Here is an 18807-nt window from a genome sequence, read left to right as displayed (position 1 = left end):
ATTCGCGTTAGTATTTTGCAGCCGTGGCTTATTAAACTGATAGTTCGGTAATTTTCACATCTGTCAGCACCTGCTTTCTTTGGGATTGGAATTATTATATTCTTCTTGAAGTCTGAGGGTATTTCGCCTGTCTCATACATCTTGCTCACCAGATGGTAGAGTTTTGTCATGACTGGCTCTCCCAAGGCCGTTAGTAGTTCTAATGGAATGTTGTCTACTCCCGGGGCCTTGTTTCGACTCAGGTCTTTCAGTGCTCTGTCAAACTCTTCACGCAGTATCGTATCTCCCATTTCATCTTCATCTACAGCCTCTTCTATTTCCATAATATTGTCCTCAAGTACATCGCCCTTATATAAACCTTCTATATACTCCTTCCACCTTTCTGCCCTCCCTTCTTTGCTTAGAACTGGGATGCCATCTGAGCTCTTGATATTCATACACGTGGTTCTCTTCTCTCCAAAGGTCTCTTTAATTTTCCTGTAGGCAGTATCTATCTTACCCCTAGTGAGATAAGCTTCTACATCCTTACATTTGTCCTCTAGCCATCCCTGTTTAGCCATTTTGCACTTCCTGTCAATCTCATTTTTGAGACGTTTGTATTCCTTTTTGCCTGCTTCATTTACTGCATTTTTATATTTTCTCCTTTCATCAATTAAATTCAATATTTCTTCTGTTACCCAAGGACTTCTAGCAGCCCTCGTCTTTGTACCTACTTTATCCTCTGCTGCCTTCACTACTACATCCCTCAGAGCTAACCATTCTTCTTCTACTGTATTTCTTTCCCCTATTCCTGTCAATTGTTCCCTTATGCTCTCTCTGAAACTCTGTACAACCTCTGGTTCTTTCAGTTTATCCAGGTCCCATCTCCTTAATTTCCCACATTTTTGCAGTTTCTTCAGTTTTAATCTACAGGTCATAACCAATAGATTGTGGTCAGAGTCCACATCTGCCCCTGGAAATGTCTTACAACTTAAAACCTGGTTCCTAAATCTCTGTCTTACCATTATATAATCTATCTGATACCTTTTAGTATCTCCAGGGTTCTTCCACGTATACAACCTTCTTTCATGATTCTTAAACCAAGTGTTAGCTATGATTAAGTTGTGCTCTGTGCAAAATTCTACTAGGCGGCTTCCTCTTTCATTTCTTAGCCCCAATCCATATTCACCTACTATGTTTCCTTCTCTCCCTTTTCCTACACTCGAATTCCAGTCACCCATTACTATTAAATTTTCGTCTCCCTTCACTATCTGAATAATTTCTTTTATTTCATCGTACATTTCTTCAATTTCTTCATCATCTGCAGAGCTAGTTGGCATATAAACTTGTACTACTGTAGTAGGTGTGGGCTTCGTATCTATCTTGGCCACAATAATGCGTTCACTATGCTGTTTGTAGTAGCTTACCCGCGTTCCTATTTTCCTATTCATTATTAAACCTACTCCTGCATTACCCCTATTTGATTTTGTGTTTATAACCCTGTAGTCACCTGACCAGAAGTCTTGTTCCTCCTGCCACCGAACTTCACTAATTCCCACTATATCTAACTTTAACCTATCCATTTCCCTTTTTAAATTTTCTAACCTACCTGCCCGATTAAGGGATCTGACGTTCCACGCTCCGATCCGTAGAACGCCATTTTTCTTTCTCCTGGTAACGACAACTATGGGTAAACAAATTCGGCCGTATTCCAAACTCTTCGTGCCACTGCCGTCGTTTCTCAACTCGCCTCATCTCAGCCGTTGTTGCTACTTGACTGACTTCCACTTTACTACTCGATCACGATATTATCGCACTTGGCTTCCCGTGTCCGTTGTCGGAAACATGGGGTGACGTAACAGTAAACCTGTACAGAAGTGATTACGAAAACCGCCTCGCACTGTGAGTTCTTCCAGGACACTTGTCCAAATAGATCGATTAACCGCAACATTATGGCTACCTATCTAATAACGGGTATGACCACCACTGGCCCGAATAACAGCGGCGAAGCGTCATGGCATGGTAACAGTGAAACCGTGGAAGGTCGCTCGAGAGAGTTGGTACTACATCTGCACACACAAGTCACCTAATTCCCGTAAATTACGGATAGGGAGGCGATGAGCTTTGACGCCACGTTCAATCACGTCCCAGACGTGTTCGTTCAGGTTATGATCTGGCAAGTTAGAGGGCTAGTGCGTCAATTGGAAGTCGCCACTGTGTTGGTCGAACCACGCTGTCACGCTCATGATGTTGTGAAATGGCGCGTTAACTTGTTGAAAAATGCCATTGCTGTCGAGAAAAATGATCGCCGGGAAGGAGAGTACGTGATCTGCACCCAGTGTACGACCTTCCTTGGCCGTCGTGCTGCCTTTCACCAGCTCTACTAGACCCATGGATACCCACGCGGATGTTCCCCAGAGCATAATGAAGCCGCCGCCAGCTTGTCTCCATTCCGCAGTGCAGGTGTCAAGGAGCGGTTGCCCTGGAAGAAGACCGATTCGCGCCGTCCCATCGGCATGGTGAAGAAGGTATCAGGATTCACCAGACCACGCAAGGCTCTGCCACAGCGCCATCGTTCAGTGCCAATGGTCACCTGCCCATTTCAGTCGTAGTTACCGGTGTCGTGGTGTTACCATTGGCACATGCATGGGTCGTTGGGCGCGGAGACCCATCGTTAGGAGTATTTAGTGCACTGTGTGTTCAGACACACTTCTACTCTGCCAGCATTAAAGTCTCATGTCATTTCCGCCACAGTTCGCCACCTGTTATGTTTTACCAGTCTGCTCAGCCTACCAAGTCCAACATTTGTAATGAGAGGTGGCCGCCCAACCCCACGACTTCTGGACGTGGTTTCACCTTGATTTTGCCACGTGTTAAAGACATTCACCATAGCACTCCTCGAACATCCGACAAGTCGTGCAGTTTCCGAAATGCTCACTTGGAGCCTCTTGGCCATCACTATCTGTCCTCGGTCAGACTCAGATAAATCGCGCAACTTCCCCATTCTACACATGGACAGCTTACTCACTGATACTGCGTGCACCGTAATTCTGACTGACTAGCACTCATTCCTCGCCAGGTGACGCTGCTATCGTCTGGACGGGTTTATATTGGTAGTAGGTTGGTGGACATAACGTTCTGGCTGATCAGTGTGCTGTCAGATGGTTCAGCGTGTCTTCGTGAAATAAGTTAAAAACGCACGATAAGTCGACCGACACGCCCTCACTCCCAAGTCAGTAATATTGTGGTCAACTAATACTAGCTCGCTGCACTAACCCAACCATTCAAGCACGCTCAGCGCGAATAGCTAGCGCAAACAGTCCATGACAATTTTGACGATGATCAAACAAATATCTATTTCTACGTCAATCACGCAATTCTATTTCGTCTATTAAGCGTTTCGATGGTTAACCAGCATCGTTAGGTGAATGCATCTACGACGGTTGGAACTTTAATAGTAGCAACTATTTATTTACACCTCGTACAAAATAGATATGTGTTTCAAAGTTTTACTGTCGTTCAAAGTAGTCACCAGCATTGTGTATAATCCCTTGCCAGCGATGTGGAAGTCGTTGGATACTCTTAGCAGTGCCAGTTGTCTTGACAGTTCGAGCTGCGCTGTCTATTTCTCGACGAATATGTAGCATTTCTGAATCGAATGCCATGAAGTGTTTCCTTCAGCTTAGAAATCGAGTCGAACTTACGAGGGCTTAAGTCAGGGGAGTGCAGTAGGTGGTACAGCACTTAGGAGCCCCATCAGTCAAACAAATCAGTAACAGCTTGCACTGTACGTGCTTGAGCATTGGCCTACAACATGATAGTCTGGTCCTGCAGAAAGTGTCATCACTTCTGCCTCTAAGCTGGTCGTAGGTTGTGTTCCAAAAATGAAGCATGTGAGGTTAGGTAGTGACATACAAATGCAAGAACACAACAACGTTATTGTTATGTCACGGTGACACCGATATCGTGCTGTACCATTGAAGACTGTGGTGCCTTTACGATACATAGAAAAGTGCCACATATGGTATATTACACAGGATGGTCAGAAACAGTCTGAAACTTGTAATGGTGTTTTGGGGTAGGTTGGCTGAGAAATAATTGTTAAGGAAAAATTTGATACGCTGCGTGGTTTCCTGAATTTATTTAATATTCGAGCTAGCCAATCAGGCCATGCGAGAGGAAATTCAAGCGACCAGCCAGGGACAATTAGTGTTAGATGTTCACATAGCGTGGATGATAGCTTACTGGACTGCCAGCCTTTAGCTCGCGTTCGATCCTTTCTACCATCCCTTTTTCAATTTTGCTATAGCTCTCTTGTATGGTTTTAGGAAACCAGACGAAGAACACGTTGTGTGACATCATCTCTGGCTGAATTTAGCTGAGCCGAGGAAATATAATACTGGGAATTGTCATGACGTCACAAACTTGAAGCTGACATCCGCCATGTCATTTTCCCCCCACATTAGCGTATGGTGGAAATACTTTGTTCAAAAATGCCACATTCGGCAATATGCAAGAAGGGAACCACGTCAAACTAATGTTGGGGGAAAATGACATGGCGGACGTCAGCTTCAAGTTTGTGACGTCATGACAACTCCCAGTATTATATTTCCGCGGCTCAGCTAAATTCAGTGAGTCACTGGTTTTAGCGTTAACGGTCAAATATGGAATCAAATATTTTCCACCTCATTGTACTTTGTGGTTGCCGTCTGCTAATCGGAGCGAAGTATTTTTCATTCACATTTAGTTAATAGTTGACCTTGTCATCAAAATTGGATACTAATCATTCTGATCATTGTCTAAAGTGTAAAGGAATCACACTTAATCCGTTAGTAGGCTCGTCGAAGTGATATTTTCTTGTACATACATGAATTTTGGTTCTGCTGTTTACTTTAGAGCAGCGTTCTATTTCTGTGATTTGATTTTAGATTTCCTGTCAACGCAACTCGAACAGCTCTCTGTGTGAACCAACGTAAGTTCCGTCAGCCTGTATTAAGAAAAATGCCGGATCACGAAAGCAGCCTTTATTATGAAAGCAGCCTTTATTTGAAACGTCTAACAAAAAGAAAGTTACATTACCGAGGGGAAATGCGTGGTATTACTGGATCAAATATTCATTTAAGATCAGAGAACATACTAAAATACAGTTCTGACGTTGTGTTATTCACAAACGCTGTCTAACATTTTCTACTTAAAACAACTGTTGCGTGCGCCCACGGAAATTAAGAACAAGAGGCAATCTTCAACAGTAGTCTGCTAACTTTTGGGGCACCTAACATGCTGGTGCCACCTTCAGTGTAACGTGCAGCGTAAGTGTGCAGCGTAATCTCCCCTTATGAAACCTCTATGAGGTGAGTGGCAGATTAAATATTATCATTGGCTATCTAACAAGTAAACAACGAAGAAAATCAACAACCGAGCTACAAAGACTTCTCATGGATATAACAACAAGCATTTTTCCTATCTCAAAATAGATGAACTTGAAAAGCATTTCTACATTACCGATATTCCATTCAAAAGGAATACACGATTTGCAGTACACGATCAACGTATAGACGAAATACACTAATGTGCAAAGCTTAGGGCAAAAGCAACTTTCCCATAAAGTGTCACTGCTAATAAACGTAGCTCGATAAACGTTGCACCGTGCACAGAACATGACTGCAAGAAATGCGCAATGGGACCAATAGAAATGACACTTTTATTCAAAGAGAATAATTACACTTAGGGCGCCGCGATTTGTGATGGTCCCCTGGACATTAAAAAGGCGGGACATGGTTTCATAATGGGGTGTGTGATCACAATACACGGCAATGCATGCCATGCAACATGCTGCCACGGTGGTCACAAGGTTGGTATGGAGTTCTTTTGTTACGGTGTTCCTTTACTTCAGCAGTGCAAATAAAAACTTCTGAGTGCTCGTTGATGCTTAAGGTCACGCTGAAAAATGTCTGTCCAACGCGTCACACACGTATTCAATGGAGTTTAAATTAGGGAAACGGACAGACACTTCACTCGCCGAGTATTATCTCCTTCAAAGAGCTCCCCCACCTGCTCTGTTCGATGCGGTGGCGCTTTTTCATAAAATTGAAGTTAGGGCCGAATGCACCCCTGAAAAGACGTGTATGGGGAAGTCTTACAGTGTCACAGAAACGTTGGCTCACGAGTGTACCGTGTTCAAAGACTCGGATTAGTACGACCGCTCAACAATATGCGTCCCCATACGGTGAAACCTGGACTACGGAAACGATCGTGCTCTACAATGTTCCTGGTGGCATTACGTGTACGCGTCTCTCACCATATCAGCGTACCTCCAGAATCACTACTCAGACTGAGTCTGCTCTCATCCAAGAAGAGCACGTGACCCCACTCCTCGTTGGTTCAGTTTCTGCGCTCTTGGCAAGGTACTGGTCGTCAGGCATAAAGACTAGCCCATACAGTCGCCGTGCCACTGTGAAGCGTGAAACTGCGTGCCTTGCAGTGCTGTTAAATGTGTTTACCACTGTACCTGCTGTTTTACGTGGGTCCCTTCTTGCATACTGCGGAATGTAGCAGTCATCTGCTGCTGTAGTTAACTGTAGTGGACCACCGCCTCTACTTGGGGCAGTAGTGCCTGTGGTTCGGAAAGCTACCTACACAGTTGTGACCGTAGAAAATTTTAATTTTTATTCTTGCTTTTGTGACCACAATAAGAGTCCAGGCTCCATAGGAAAACAGCCAGGTGACATTAAATAATAGTCCACCAGGACGTAGAGACAAGATAAGCGACGGAGGCTGCCAAGTATGGCTAGTTGATCAAATAACTTAGTGAAACTTCCTGGCAGATTAACAATGTGTGCCCGACCGAGACTCGAACTCGGGACCTTTGCCTTTCGCGGGCAAGTGCTCCTACCTTCCAAACTTTACAGAAGCTCTCCTGCGAACCTTGCAGAACTAGCACTCCTGAAAGAAAGGATATTGCGGAGACATGGCTTAGCCACAGCCTGGGGGATGTTTCCAGAATGAAATTTTCACTCGCAGCGGAGTGAAAATCTCATTCTGGAAATAACTTAGTGTTTGACTTCCTGCCAGAGGAAGCAGCATGAATTGAACTTTCGCAAACTGGTGTTACCACTGCTGCGACGTCACTGGCTATGGATTTATTGGAGAGAAAATGTCGCCGATATACACTACTGGCCATTAAAATTGCTACACCACGAAGGTGACGTGCTACAGACGCGAAATTTAACCGACAGGAAGAAGATGCTGCGATATGCAAATGATTAGCTTCTCAGAGCATTCACACAAGGTTGGCGCCGGTGGCGACACCTACAACGTGCTGACATGAAGAAAGTTTCCAACCGATTTCTCATCTACAAACAGCAGATGACTGGCGTTGCCAGGTGTAACGTTGTTGTGATGCCTCGTGTAAGGGGGAGAAATGCGTACCATCGCGTTTCCGACTTTGATAAAGGTCGGCAGTAGCCTATCGCGATTGCGGTTTATCGTACAGCGACATTGCTGCTCGCGTTCGTCGAGATCCAAAGACTGTTAGCAGAATGTGGAATCAGTGGGTCCAGTAGGATAATAAGAAGGGCCGTGCTCGATCCGATCGGTCTCGTATCACTAGCAGTCGACATGACAGGCATCTTATCCGCATGGTTGTAGCGGATCGTGCAGCCACGTCTCGATCCCTGAGTCAACAGATGGGGATGTTTGCAAGACAACAACCATATGCACGAACAGTTCGATGACGTTTGCAGCAGCATGGACTGTCAGCTCGGAGACCGTGGCTGCGGTTACCCTTGACGCTGCATCACACACAGAAGCGCCTGCGATGATGTACTCAACGATGAACCTGGGTGCACGAATGACAAAACGTCATTTTTTCGGATGAATCCAGATTCTGTTTACATCATCATGATGGTCGCATCCGTGTTTGGCAACATCGCGGTAAACGCACATTGGAAGCGTGTATTCATCATCGCCACACTGGCGTAACACCCGGCGTGATTGTATGGGGTGCCATTGGTTACACGTCTCGGTCACCTCTTGTTCACAGTAACGGCACTTTGAACAGTGGACGTTACATTTCAGATGTGTTAAGAACCGTGGCTCTAACCTTCATTTGATCCTTGCGAAACCCTACATTTCAGCAGGCTAATGCACGACGACATGATGCAGGTCCTGTACGGGCGTTTCTGGATACAGAAAAAGTTCGTCTGCTGTCCCAGCCAGCATATTCTCCAGATCTCTCACCAATTGAAAACGTCTGGTTAATGGTGGCCGAGCAACTGGCTCGTCACAATACGTCAGTCACTACTCTTGATGAACTGTGGTACCGTGTTGAAGCTGCATGGGCAGCTGTACCTGTAGACGCCATCCAAGTTGACTGAATGCCCAGGCGTATCAAGGCCGTTATCACGGCCAGAGGTGGTTGTTCTGGGTACTGATTTCTCAGGATCTATGCACCCAAATTGCGTGAAAATGTAATCACATGCCAGTTATAGTACAGGGTGATTCAAAAAGAATACCACAACTTTAAAAATGTGTATTTAATGAAAGAAACATAATATAACCTTCTGTTATACATCATTACAAAGAGTATTTAAAAAGGTTTTTTTTTCATTCAAAAACAAGTTCAGAGATGTTCAATATGGCCCCCTCCAGACACTTGAGCAATATCAATCCGATACTCCAACTTTCCACACTCTCTGTAGCATATCAGGCGTAACAGTTTGGATACCTGCTGTTATTTCTCGTTTCAAATCATCAATGGTGGCTGGGAGAGGTGGCCGAAACATCATATCCTTAACATACCCCCATAAGAAAAATCGCAGGGGATGTCTGCGAGTCGATTTTCCTGGGCTGCGAACAAATGCTTGCTGGATGCGTACTACATTTTCATCACTCGTTCTCGGCCGTCCAGAACTTTTCCCTTTCCAGAAACACCCATTCTCTGTAAACTGTTTATACCAACGTTTAATACACCACCTATCAGGAGGTTTAACACCATACTTCGTTCGAAATGCACGCTGAACAACTGTCGTCGATTCACTTCTGCTGTACTCAATGACACAAAAAGCTTTGTTGAGCGGTCGCCATCTTAGCATCAACTGACGCTGACGCCTAGTCAATAGCGAACAAATGTACAACTAAATGAAATTTTATAGCTCCCTTAATTCGCCGACAGATAGTGCTTAGCTCTGCCTTTTGTCGTTGCAGAGTTTTAAATTCCTAAAGTTGTGGTATTCTTTTTGAATCACCATGTATAATATATTTGTCCAATGAATACCCGTTTAGCGTTTGCATTTCTTCTTCGTGTAGCAATTTTAATGGCCAGTTGTGTATATATCGAGACTTTTTGAATATGTAAACTAGAAACGATTGATATGTCGATACATCGATATCTTATCTTTCGGCCTACCTTCCACATGGTGTTGACGGTTAACCGTCGAAACGCGTAGTGAATGAAATAAAACCTAGTGACCGACGCAGAAATATGTAATTCTTTGATTATGGCTAAGAGTAGCAGTCTTAGTAACATGGTTTATAATGGATGTAATTGAGGTTTGATAGTTATACATCATTTTCATATCGGATTGACAACCTTATGTAATTTTGCTTCGAGCTCCCTGTTAAGTGCAGAAACAATGAAGAGGGACAGACTTACCGCGTCGACGCCCAGGTACTCGATGTAGCTGGCGAAGCCCTCGTTGAGCCAGAGGTCGGACCACCAGCTGGGCGTGACCAGGTTGCCGAACCACTGGTGCGCCAGCTCGTGTGCCACCACCGTGGCCACGCTCTGCTTGTTGCTGTTGGTCGACACGCCGGGCTCGTACAACATCGCCGTCTCCCTGCGCACACCACCGTAAACACGTCAGCCGGCTATTTGCGTTGTCGCACACAGCGCGCAGGCCTGATGGAGTTCTGCGGCAGAAGGTACACAGAGGCCGCCGCGGCAGGGGTATCGGAAAGCGCAGAGAACGTAAGGCATGACTAGCGAGATGTGTTTCTCGCTGTCAAAGAGAAAAGGGTGGAACTGCTCGAGTACTCAGCTCAGACGAGGAACAGGACACTAGGTATAGCCTTTGGCAACTTGTTATTTTACAATCCGAGATTGCTGCATCACAGATACAGCAGACGTACCGCTTTCCTTACAGCTACACACACACACACACACACACTCTCTCTCTCTCTCTCTCTCTCTCTCTCTCTCTCTCTCTCTCTCTATCTCTCTCTCCCCCCCCCCCCCCCCCCCCTCTCTCTCTCTCTCTGCCTCTGCTTCATTTGACTCTAATATGTACCGCACAGTCCTGAACACAACTGGAATACCTTGTGCTGTTCGATTTATTAGACGTACATTGGGAAGCCAATTAGATTATTTTCTCTCCCGTGGTTCACTGGATAAAAAGAGGACACACAAATTATGTATCAAAAATTAATACAAACCGTTGAATGCGGCATTTGGAGTTAAATGCGCTGGCTGCTTCCGTGATAATGATGTAACATCTCATATACAGGGTGAAACAGCTACGACAGTTGTAAGTAGGCTGTTTAGGTTTTTATGTTGGTAACGCCACGTAGCGCTCTGAATGAAAATCACTGGCTATGCTGTGCGCAATCGGTGGCTGGTTGGCATTGTTGTAATATTCGCCATTGTAGTGTTGGGCAGCTGGACGTGAACAGCACGTAACATTGGGCAGTTGGAGGTGAGCCGCCAGCAGTGGTGGATGTGGGGAGAGACATGGCAGAATTTTGAGAGCGTATGATCTGGACGTGTGTCCATCAGAGAGAGTAAATTTGTAAGACTGGATGTCATGAACTTACTTTTGAACACTATTCAGGTAAATATATTGTTTGTTCTCTATCAAAATCTTTCATTTGCTAACTATCAGAATAAATGAAGACAGAAATGTCTGAGTACTTTCAGTTCTGCTCAGCTGTTTGAAAAGTAAATAACGTAAGAGATTTATCAGCACAGTCATTCATAAATTTTTCTAAGGGGACGTTTCACAGTCATCCTAGGCAGTAGTATAACCATAAAGAATAAAAACATTTGAAGGTACAGTTTTTTCTTAGTAATAGCGGAAAATGTTTGAGGACCCAGAATAGTAGGCTCATTTTTTTTACACTTCCTTATTCTAAACAAGCTATGGCTCCCCACAAAAGACTAGGTTTTGAAATGCTTTTTCCTGAGCACTACTTGATTCGCACCGTCCAAGCAGTACGGAATGGGATACTCTTCTGGCGCCTGTGTTGGTAAAAATGGTAACTTGTACTGCAAGCGAAGGGGATAGAGTGTGATCAGATACCGACCGGTGGCAGCATGTTTCCCAACCGAAATTACTACCAAAATTAAAGAAAATATATACAGTGAGGCAACGAATAATATTTTAGTTGACGTTGATCCGTGATGTTAAATGAACAGTTATAAAAAAATACAGGCTGTTGGGGGTATCAGTGCAGATATTTTTATTGCTGATTGAGAACAGTGTATTTACTTGATTTGAAGACCAATGATTATAGCTATTATGACTAGTATGTTTTTAGGTTAGTCAGTATCTCCAAGTACATGTAGCAACAGCAAGCCATTAATGCTTATTTTTCCTTAGACAGTAGGTCAGGTGTTGAAGTTCTAAACATTCATGGTGGTGTCTGATTGTACTATATCGTGTCTCCCTACCACTTTCGCGCAACGACGCTCTGAGTGTGTTTTTTAGGGAATTAACTAGTTTGAACCTGGGACCTGTTGCTGGTAAGGAGACGCCAGACCACACATGATATGTAGAATTCAGAAGAGTCCAGAGAGACTAGCGATGATATAACCAAATACTTAATGATCTCAGCGTCAGCTCCACTGCACTCCCTGTAAAAGAATCTTAATACTAACTAAATTTAGTGGAAAGGGTTCAAGGCTTTCCTATTTTTAGTTAGCTGGTAAAATAACGTCGAAAAACCAGTTAAGTTTACCATTGGAAATTTTATTCTACTCACAAAACATTGTTTATAACTTGCACTATCGATAAAAAGGAAATGTTTTAATACAGGATGGTAAAAACCAACTGCGTTCAACAAAAATGTGAACGAATATTCCCTAAATGGGTTTCCAAGTTCTACAATGGATCGAAGGATGACCTATGCCATATCACATTTATAATCTAGGTTTAAATTAAGTTTCACAAAAGAGAAAACTATAAAAATGAACTACAGTGACCCTCAATTATCTTTAATTACTTATCTAACTTGTCGTAAATTACAGTGGTTGTTGTGGCTTCTCAATAACTATATAACAGAAAAATCATCGCGTTTCAGATTTTTACTTCAAGTGGCAAATGTGAACACCATGAGCTTCAATTGACGATCGACACTAGTATTACGCAAAAGGGGCTGTAACAGATGAGACTTCTGCAGTTCTGAGTGAAGCCTTATGCGCTCAAAAATGCGGCATCGCGTGCTTTCATTGCCTTGTCGGTGTTTGGGCAGCGTCAGGACAGCTGCCGGCGCAGCACAGCTCCGCTCACCTCGCCATCTCGGAAGCAACTCTCCCCTAACTTCTCCTTACTACAATTTACCGAAGTTGGTTTAATAAAAACTATCTGGCTGTGTTTTCATCTGACCAATCAGGGTCTCAATGTTAACCTTAAGCTCCGCCTACAATAATTCTGTCTATCCAATGAGAAACGTTATACTTTTCGTGGTGGGGCAATGTTTTTAAAGTTTGCAACGTAACAGAGACGCTAAAATGTCTCACGCTAAAACCTGCAGCTGGTGTGGCCCTTTTAGCGTTATCGTAAGATCTATACTCTTCTTCTGGAGGGCTCTATCTTTTAACATGGGCTGGGGAGTGGTCCTAATGTAACAGACACGCGAAAAGGCTCACGCTAAAACTTGCAGGTGGTAGTGGCCCTTTTTGTGTTATCGTAAGATCTATACTGTTTTTCTGGAGGGCTCTAGCTTTTAACATGGGCTGGGGGGTGGTCCCTGACGTAACAGAGACGTGAAAAAGTCTCACGCTAAAACGTGCGGGTGGTAGTCTTAGGGGAAGGCTGGCGACGTGGGTGTCCAGTCCGTCCCTTATCGTAGGGCCTTCTAGCTTAACACGGTTCTGCTCTCGGCTTCTGTTCTCGTTTCTCCCCTCGGAACTGCGTCGGTCTCACGGTGGGAAGGTACGACATGCATTTAGGCATTCTTGTGTTAGTCTGTGGTATTCCATTTGCTCACTCGTTACTCGTATTACTTTGGTTAATTTAATGTCACGATTTATTCGGAGCTATGTGACATACTACTGGATTTGCTTATCATGTCAGGGTTTTCATGGAAGGTGTTGGATTTGCCTGACATCTTACGGTTAGTCTATAGTGACAGGCGTGCTCCACGTAGTGGTGCAACTATAAGTGTGCATAAACCGTCAGATAGTAAACTGTGTGACGTGTTTACAGGGCGCAGAGAAAAAACAATCAACACACTGAAATGAGTAAGTATTTAGGCTACCAAAACTCTCAAACACCGCAATTATAAAACTTCATTTTATTTAAGAGGCAATACAGATCATACGTTATTCGGCAACAACGACAAAACAGATTTATTAAATCACCTGCAGTGACTGCAGCAAACTGTATTGGTCAAACAAGCAAGGGTATTGCAACTAGGCTGATTGAACACAAACGCTGCTGGAAATTACATGTCAGACTCCACCATCGCCAAACATGCGCTGAAGGAAGGACACAGGTTCCAAGTCCACAAAGAAGTGTTTAATGTTGTTATTGATGTTGTCGTCGGTCCGAGGACTGCTTTGATGCAGCTCTCCATGCTACTCTGTCCAGTGCAAAACTCTTCATTGACGGATAACTGCTGCAACCTACATTATTCTGAACTGCTTACTGTATTCATCTCTTGGTCTCCCTCTGGGACTTTTACTCCCCCCTCCCCCTCCCACAGACACACATGCACTTCCGTCCAATATTAAATTGATGATCCCTACATGTCTCGGAATGTGTCCTATCAACTGATCCCTTCTTCCAGTCAGGTTGTGCCACCAATTTCTTTTCCTCCCAGTGCTATTCAGTACCTACTCATTAGTTACGTTTACGTGATCTGCCCATCTAATATTCATCATTCTTCTGTAGCACCACATTCCACAAGCTTCTATTCTCCTCTTGTCTAAACTGTTTATCGTTCATGTTTCACTTCCATGCATCGCTACGCTCCTTACAAATACATACATAAAAAAAAGTTTTGCATCACCCCTGTTACCAGAACTCCTGAAGATAGACGTTGGCTGTGGATACTATATCACAGACACAGTTCCTTTGACTGTTCAGAGATGTCGCTAAACCCGTCCAAAGATGTAAACAACCATGCATGAGCAGCCCCTATTAGACAGAGGGGTTCCGACAGTCGATCACTTCCAGTCATTCCACCAGGAAGGAAGTACACGGCTGGTGTTTTTTGTAGTTCATCCATGGCTAGATGGTCCATGCCGTCGTTCGATCGCGCCCGCATTGTTATTTTGTGCCAGGAAGGGCTTTCAACAAGGGAAGTGTCCAGGCGCCTAGGAGTGAACCAAAGCGATGTTGTTCGGACATGGAGGAGATACAGACAGACAGGAACTGTCGATGACATGCCTCGCTCAGGCCGCCCAAGGGCTACTACTGCAGTGGATGACCGCTAACTACGAGTAATGGCTCTGAGGAACCCTGACAGCAACGCCACCATGTTGAATAATGCTTTTCGTGCAGCCACAGGACGTCGTATTACTACTCGAACTGTGCGCAATAGGCTGTATGAAGCGCAACTTTTCTCCCGACACCCGTGGCGATGTCCATCTTTGCAACCATGACACCAAGCAGTCCGGTACAGATGGGCTCAAGAACATGCCGAATGGACCGCTCAGGATTGGCGTCCCGTTCTCTTTACCGATGGGTGTCGAGTATACCTTCAACCAGACAATAGTCGGAGACGTGTTCCGAGGCAACCCTGTCAGGCTGAACGTCTTAGACACACTGTCCAGCGAGTGCAGCAAGTTAGATGTTCCCTGCCGTTTTGGGGTGGCATTATGTGGGGCCGACATACGCCACTGGTGGTCATGCGTTATGGAAGGTGCCGTAACGGCTGTAGGCATTCGTCTTCATGGACGACAATTCGCGCCTTCATCGTGTACATGACGTCATGTGAATGACCTCCTTCAGGATAACGACATCGCTCGACTAGAGTGGTCAGCATATTCTCCACACCTGAACCCTATCTAATATGCCTGGGATAGATTGCAAAGTGCTGGTTATCGTCGACGGGACCCAGAAACCACTCTGACGGGTCTGCGCCGAATCGATTGATGAACTTGTGGATAGTATGCCACGACGAATACAGGCATGCATCAGCGCAAGACAATGTGCTGCGGGGTGTTACAGATACCGGTGTGTACCACCACCTCTGAAGGTCTCGCTGTATGGTGGTACAACATACATTGTGTGGTTTTTATGAGCAATAAAAAGGGAGGAAATGACGTTTATGTTGATCTCTATTTAAATTTTCTCTCCAGGTTCCGGAACTCTCGGGACCGAGGTGATGCAAAACTATTTTTATGTGTGCACTTTTGAGAAAGCTTCTTAATACTTGAATCTATATTCGGCGTTAAGAAAAATTCTCTTCGTCGGAAACTATTTTCTTGCCATTGCCAGTCTACGTTTCATATCCTCTCTATTTCGGCCATCATCAGTTATTTGACTCCTAAAGTAATAAAACCCATTTAATATTTTAAGCATGTCGTTTCCTAATCTAATTACCTCAGGATCATCTGATTTTATTCGACTGTATTTCATTATCTTTGTTTTTCTTCTGTAGATGTTAATCTACTGTACTTCTTTCAAGATACTGTCCATTCCATTCAACTGCTCCTTCAAGTCCTTTGCTGTCTCTAACAGAATAACAATGTCATCGGCGAACCTCGAAGAATTTATTAGTTCTCCCTGAACTTTAATTCATTCTCAAAATTTTTCTTGATTTACTTTACTTCTTGCTCATTGTACAGATTGAACGATATCGGGAATAAGCTACAACCCTGTCCCACTCCCTTCTCAACTACTGCTTTCCTTTCAGTCCTCTCGGTCCTCATAATTGCTGTCTGGTTGCTGTATAACTTATAAATAGCCTTTCGCTCCTTGTATTTTACCCTGGCACCTTTAGGATTCCTAAGGGAATATTCCAGTCAACATTGTCAAAAGCTTCTTCTAAGTATACAAATGCTATAAACATAGGTGTGCCTTGTTTAACCTATCTTCCAAGACTGAGAAACGGTAGCGTCTGTATTGCCTCACGTGTTCCTACATTTCTACAGTATCGAAAATGATCTTCCCTGATGTTGTCTTCTAGCAAATTTTTCCATTCTTCTGTAAATAATTTGTAAAGTGTTTAGCAACCATGTCTTATTAAACTGATCTTTTTGTAACATTCATTCCTGTCAGCATATGCTTTCTTTGGAATTCCTTTTATTATAATCTTCTAGAAGTCTGAGGGTATTTCGTCTTCGTCATACATCTTGCACAGCAGATGGAAGAGTCATGTCTGGCTCTCCGAAAGATATCGATAGTTTGCCAGAGTGTCGTATACTCCAGGGGCCTTGTTTCGGCTTAAGTCTTTCAGTGTTCTGTCAAATTCTTCTTGCAGTATCATATCTCCCATCCCGTCTTCATCTGCGCCCTCTTCAAGTTCATCTCTCCAGTATAGACCCTCCACGTACTCCTGTCAGCTTTTAACTTTCCCTTTTTGCTTACTAATGGTTTTCCATCTGATCTCTTGATATTCATGCAGCTGTTTTTCTTTTCTCCGCAGACCTCTTTAATTTTTCTGTAGGTGGTATCTATCTTTTCACTAGTGAAATGTGCTTCTAAATCCTTACATTTGTCCTCTAATCTATCCTGCTTTGCCATTCTTAACTTCCTGTCATTTTTAGACTTTGTATTCCCTTTCACCTGCTTCATTTGCTGAATGTTTATGGAGCATCCTTCCATCAGTTAAATTTACTCTCATCCGCGTAATACAAGTATTTCTACAAGTCTTCGTCTTTTTACCTTCTTCATCCTCTGCTGGATTCGCTATTTCATATCTCAAAGCAACCCATTCGTCTTGTACTGTATTCCTTTCCCCTGTTCTAGTCAATCTGAGCCCAATGTTTCCTCTGAAACCCACCTTCATTTACTACCATTTTGATCTACATTTCAAAACCAATAAATTGTGATCAGAGCCCACAGCTGCCTCTGGAAATGTCTTGAAATTTAAAGTCACGTTCCGAAATCTCCGTCTTACTAATAAATAATCAATCTGAAACCTTCCGGTGCACCCAAGTCTCTTCCACGTATGCAACCTTTTTTCATGATTCTTGTTATCTCCTCACACATTTGTTCAATCTCTTCACCATCTACGGAGCTAGTTGAGGTATAAACTTGTACTACTGTGGTGGGAGTTGATTATCTTGGGTATGATAATCCGTTCTGTATTCTGTTCATAGTAGCTTATCCGCATTCCTACTTCTTATTCATTATTGTCCGCAGCTCGTGGTCCAGTGGCTAACGCTGCTGCCTCTGGATCACGGGATCATGGGTTCGATCCCGGTAGGGTTGGGGATTTTCTATTCCCGGCGACTGGGTGTCTGTGTTGTCTTCATTTCATCATCGTCATTCGTAACAGTGGCTAGATTGGACTGTGAAAAATTTGGGACGTTGTACGAGCGCTGATGGCCACGCAGTTGAGCGCCCACAAACTAAACAGCATCATCATCTTATTCATTATTAAACCTACTCATACATTGCCCCTATTTTATTTTATATTTGTATTCATGTATGCACCTGACCAGAAGTCCTGTTCCTCCTGTCGCCGAACTTCACTGTCACTACATCTAACTTCAGCCTACCCATTTCTGTTTTTAAATTAACTAACCTACTTGCACAATTAACGAATTTAAGATTTTGTCTCTCCTCAATAGATGAAAAAAGTACCTGTTAGAAGCTCTTGAGCTAAGTAAGCATTTAGCTCAAAATCCATAGCTGAGTCTAAATTACCAATTACAACGGAGAACATCTCCACTTTTTACCTTCACATAATGCACTCAACAGCCACACACCCACAGACCGTCGTAATGGTACATACTGCTGCACAAAATCGAAACACAAGTGAATTCGATATTCCTTGCCTTGCTTACCTTACAAACCTTCAACATTATCACACTATAACTTGTAATACTGTAATATTGTGTTTTTTAAAAATTTACTGTTTTTAATATTGTCCGTCGCATAATCTTTAATTTACAATTCAAAACACCTTTGTTCCACAACGTAAGTGAATGATACTCATACACTTCCCAGCTAATGTCACGACCTCAAAAATTATAGCGTCATAACCATGTAACCTGTAATACTGCAATACTGTGTATTTTAATTATTTATTGTGTTTACCGAGCGAGGTTGCGCAGTGATTAGCATAATGGACTCGCTTTCGGAAGGTTCAAACTCACGTCCGGCCATCCTGATTTAAGTTTTCCATAAATCACTCCTGGCAAATTCCGAGATGGTTCCTTGGAAAGGGCACGGCCGACTTCCTTCCACATCCTTCGCTCCGATGAGCTCACTGTTGGGTCCCCTTCCCCAAACCAACCAATCAATCAGCCAACTATATAGTGTGTTTAATATTGCCTATTGCGTAAAGTATAATTTACGATGTTATATAACTTGTAAGACGCACAACATAAATGAAGAGAGCCCAGTTTAACTGTTTGTCAAGAAGTTCTCTACCTCACCAACTTTAGCGTTACGGTTGTAATGTAGTAATATTGTGTAGTTTAATTACAACGTTATC

At 43.6% G+C, this 18807-nt stretch overlaps 1 protein-coding gene across 5 annotated transcripts in view; it reads right to left on the bottom strand.

Moving 5' to 3' along the window:
- Positions 1–18807, bottom strand: part of LOC126284198 (aminopeptidase N-like) — a 1000437-nt gene that overhangs the window by 124460 nt on the left and 857170 nt on the right. For all 5 annotated transcript variants that reach the window (XM_049982954.1, XM_049982953.1, XM_049982955.1 and 2 more), the window contains one exon: positions 9632–9815. In XM_049982954.1, the coding sequence (XP_049838911.1) occupies positions 9632–9815 (184 nt within the window). The remainder of the gene's footprint in view (positions 1–9631; positions 9816–18807) is intronic.

This window comes from Schistocerca gregaria, chromosome 8 (assembly GCF_023897955.1).
Source record: "Schistocerca gregaria isolate iqSchGreg1 chromosome 8, iqSchGreg1.2, whole genome shotgun sequence".
NCBI classification, from domain to species: Eukaryota; Metazoa; Arthropoda; class Insecta; order Orthoptera; family Acrididae; genus Schistocerca; species Schistocerca gregaria.
The sequence above is the reverse complement of the archived record's forward strand: the minus strand, read 5'-3'. Positions and strand labels throughout refer to the sequence as shown.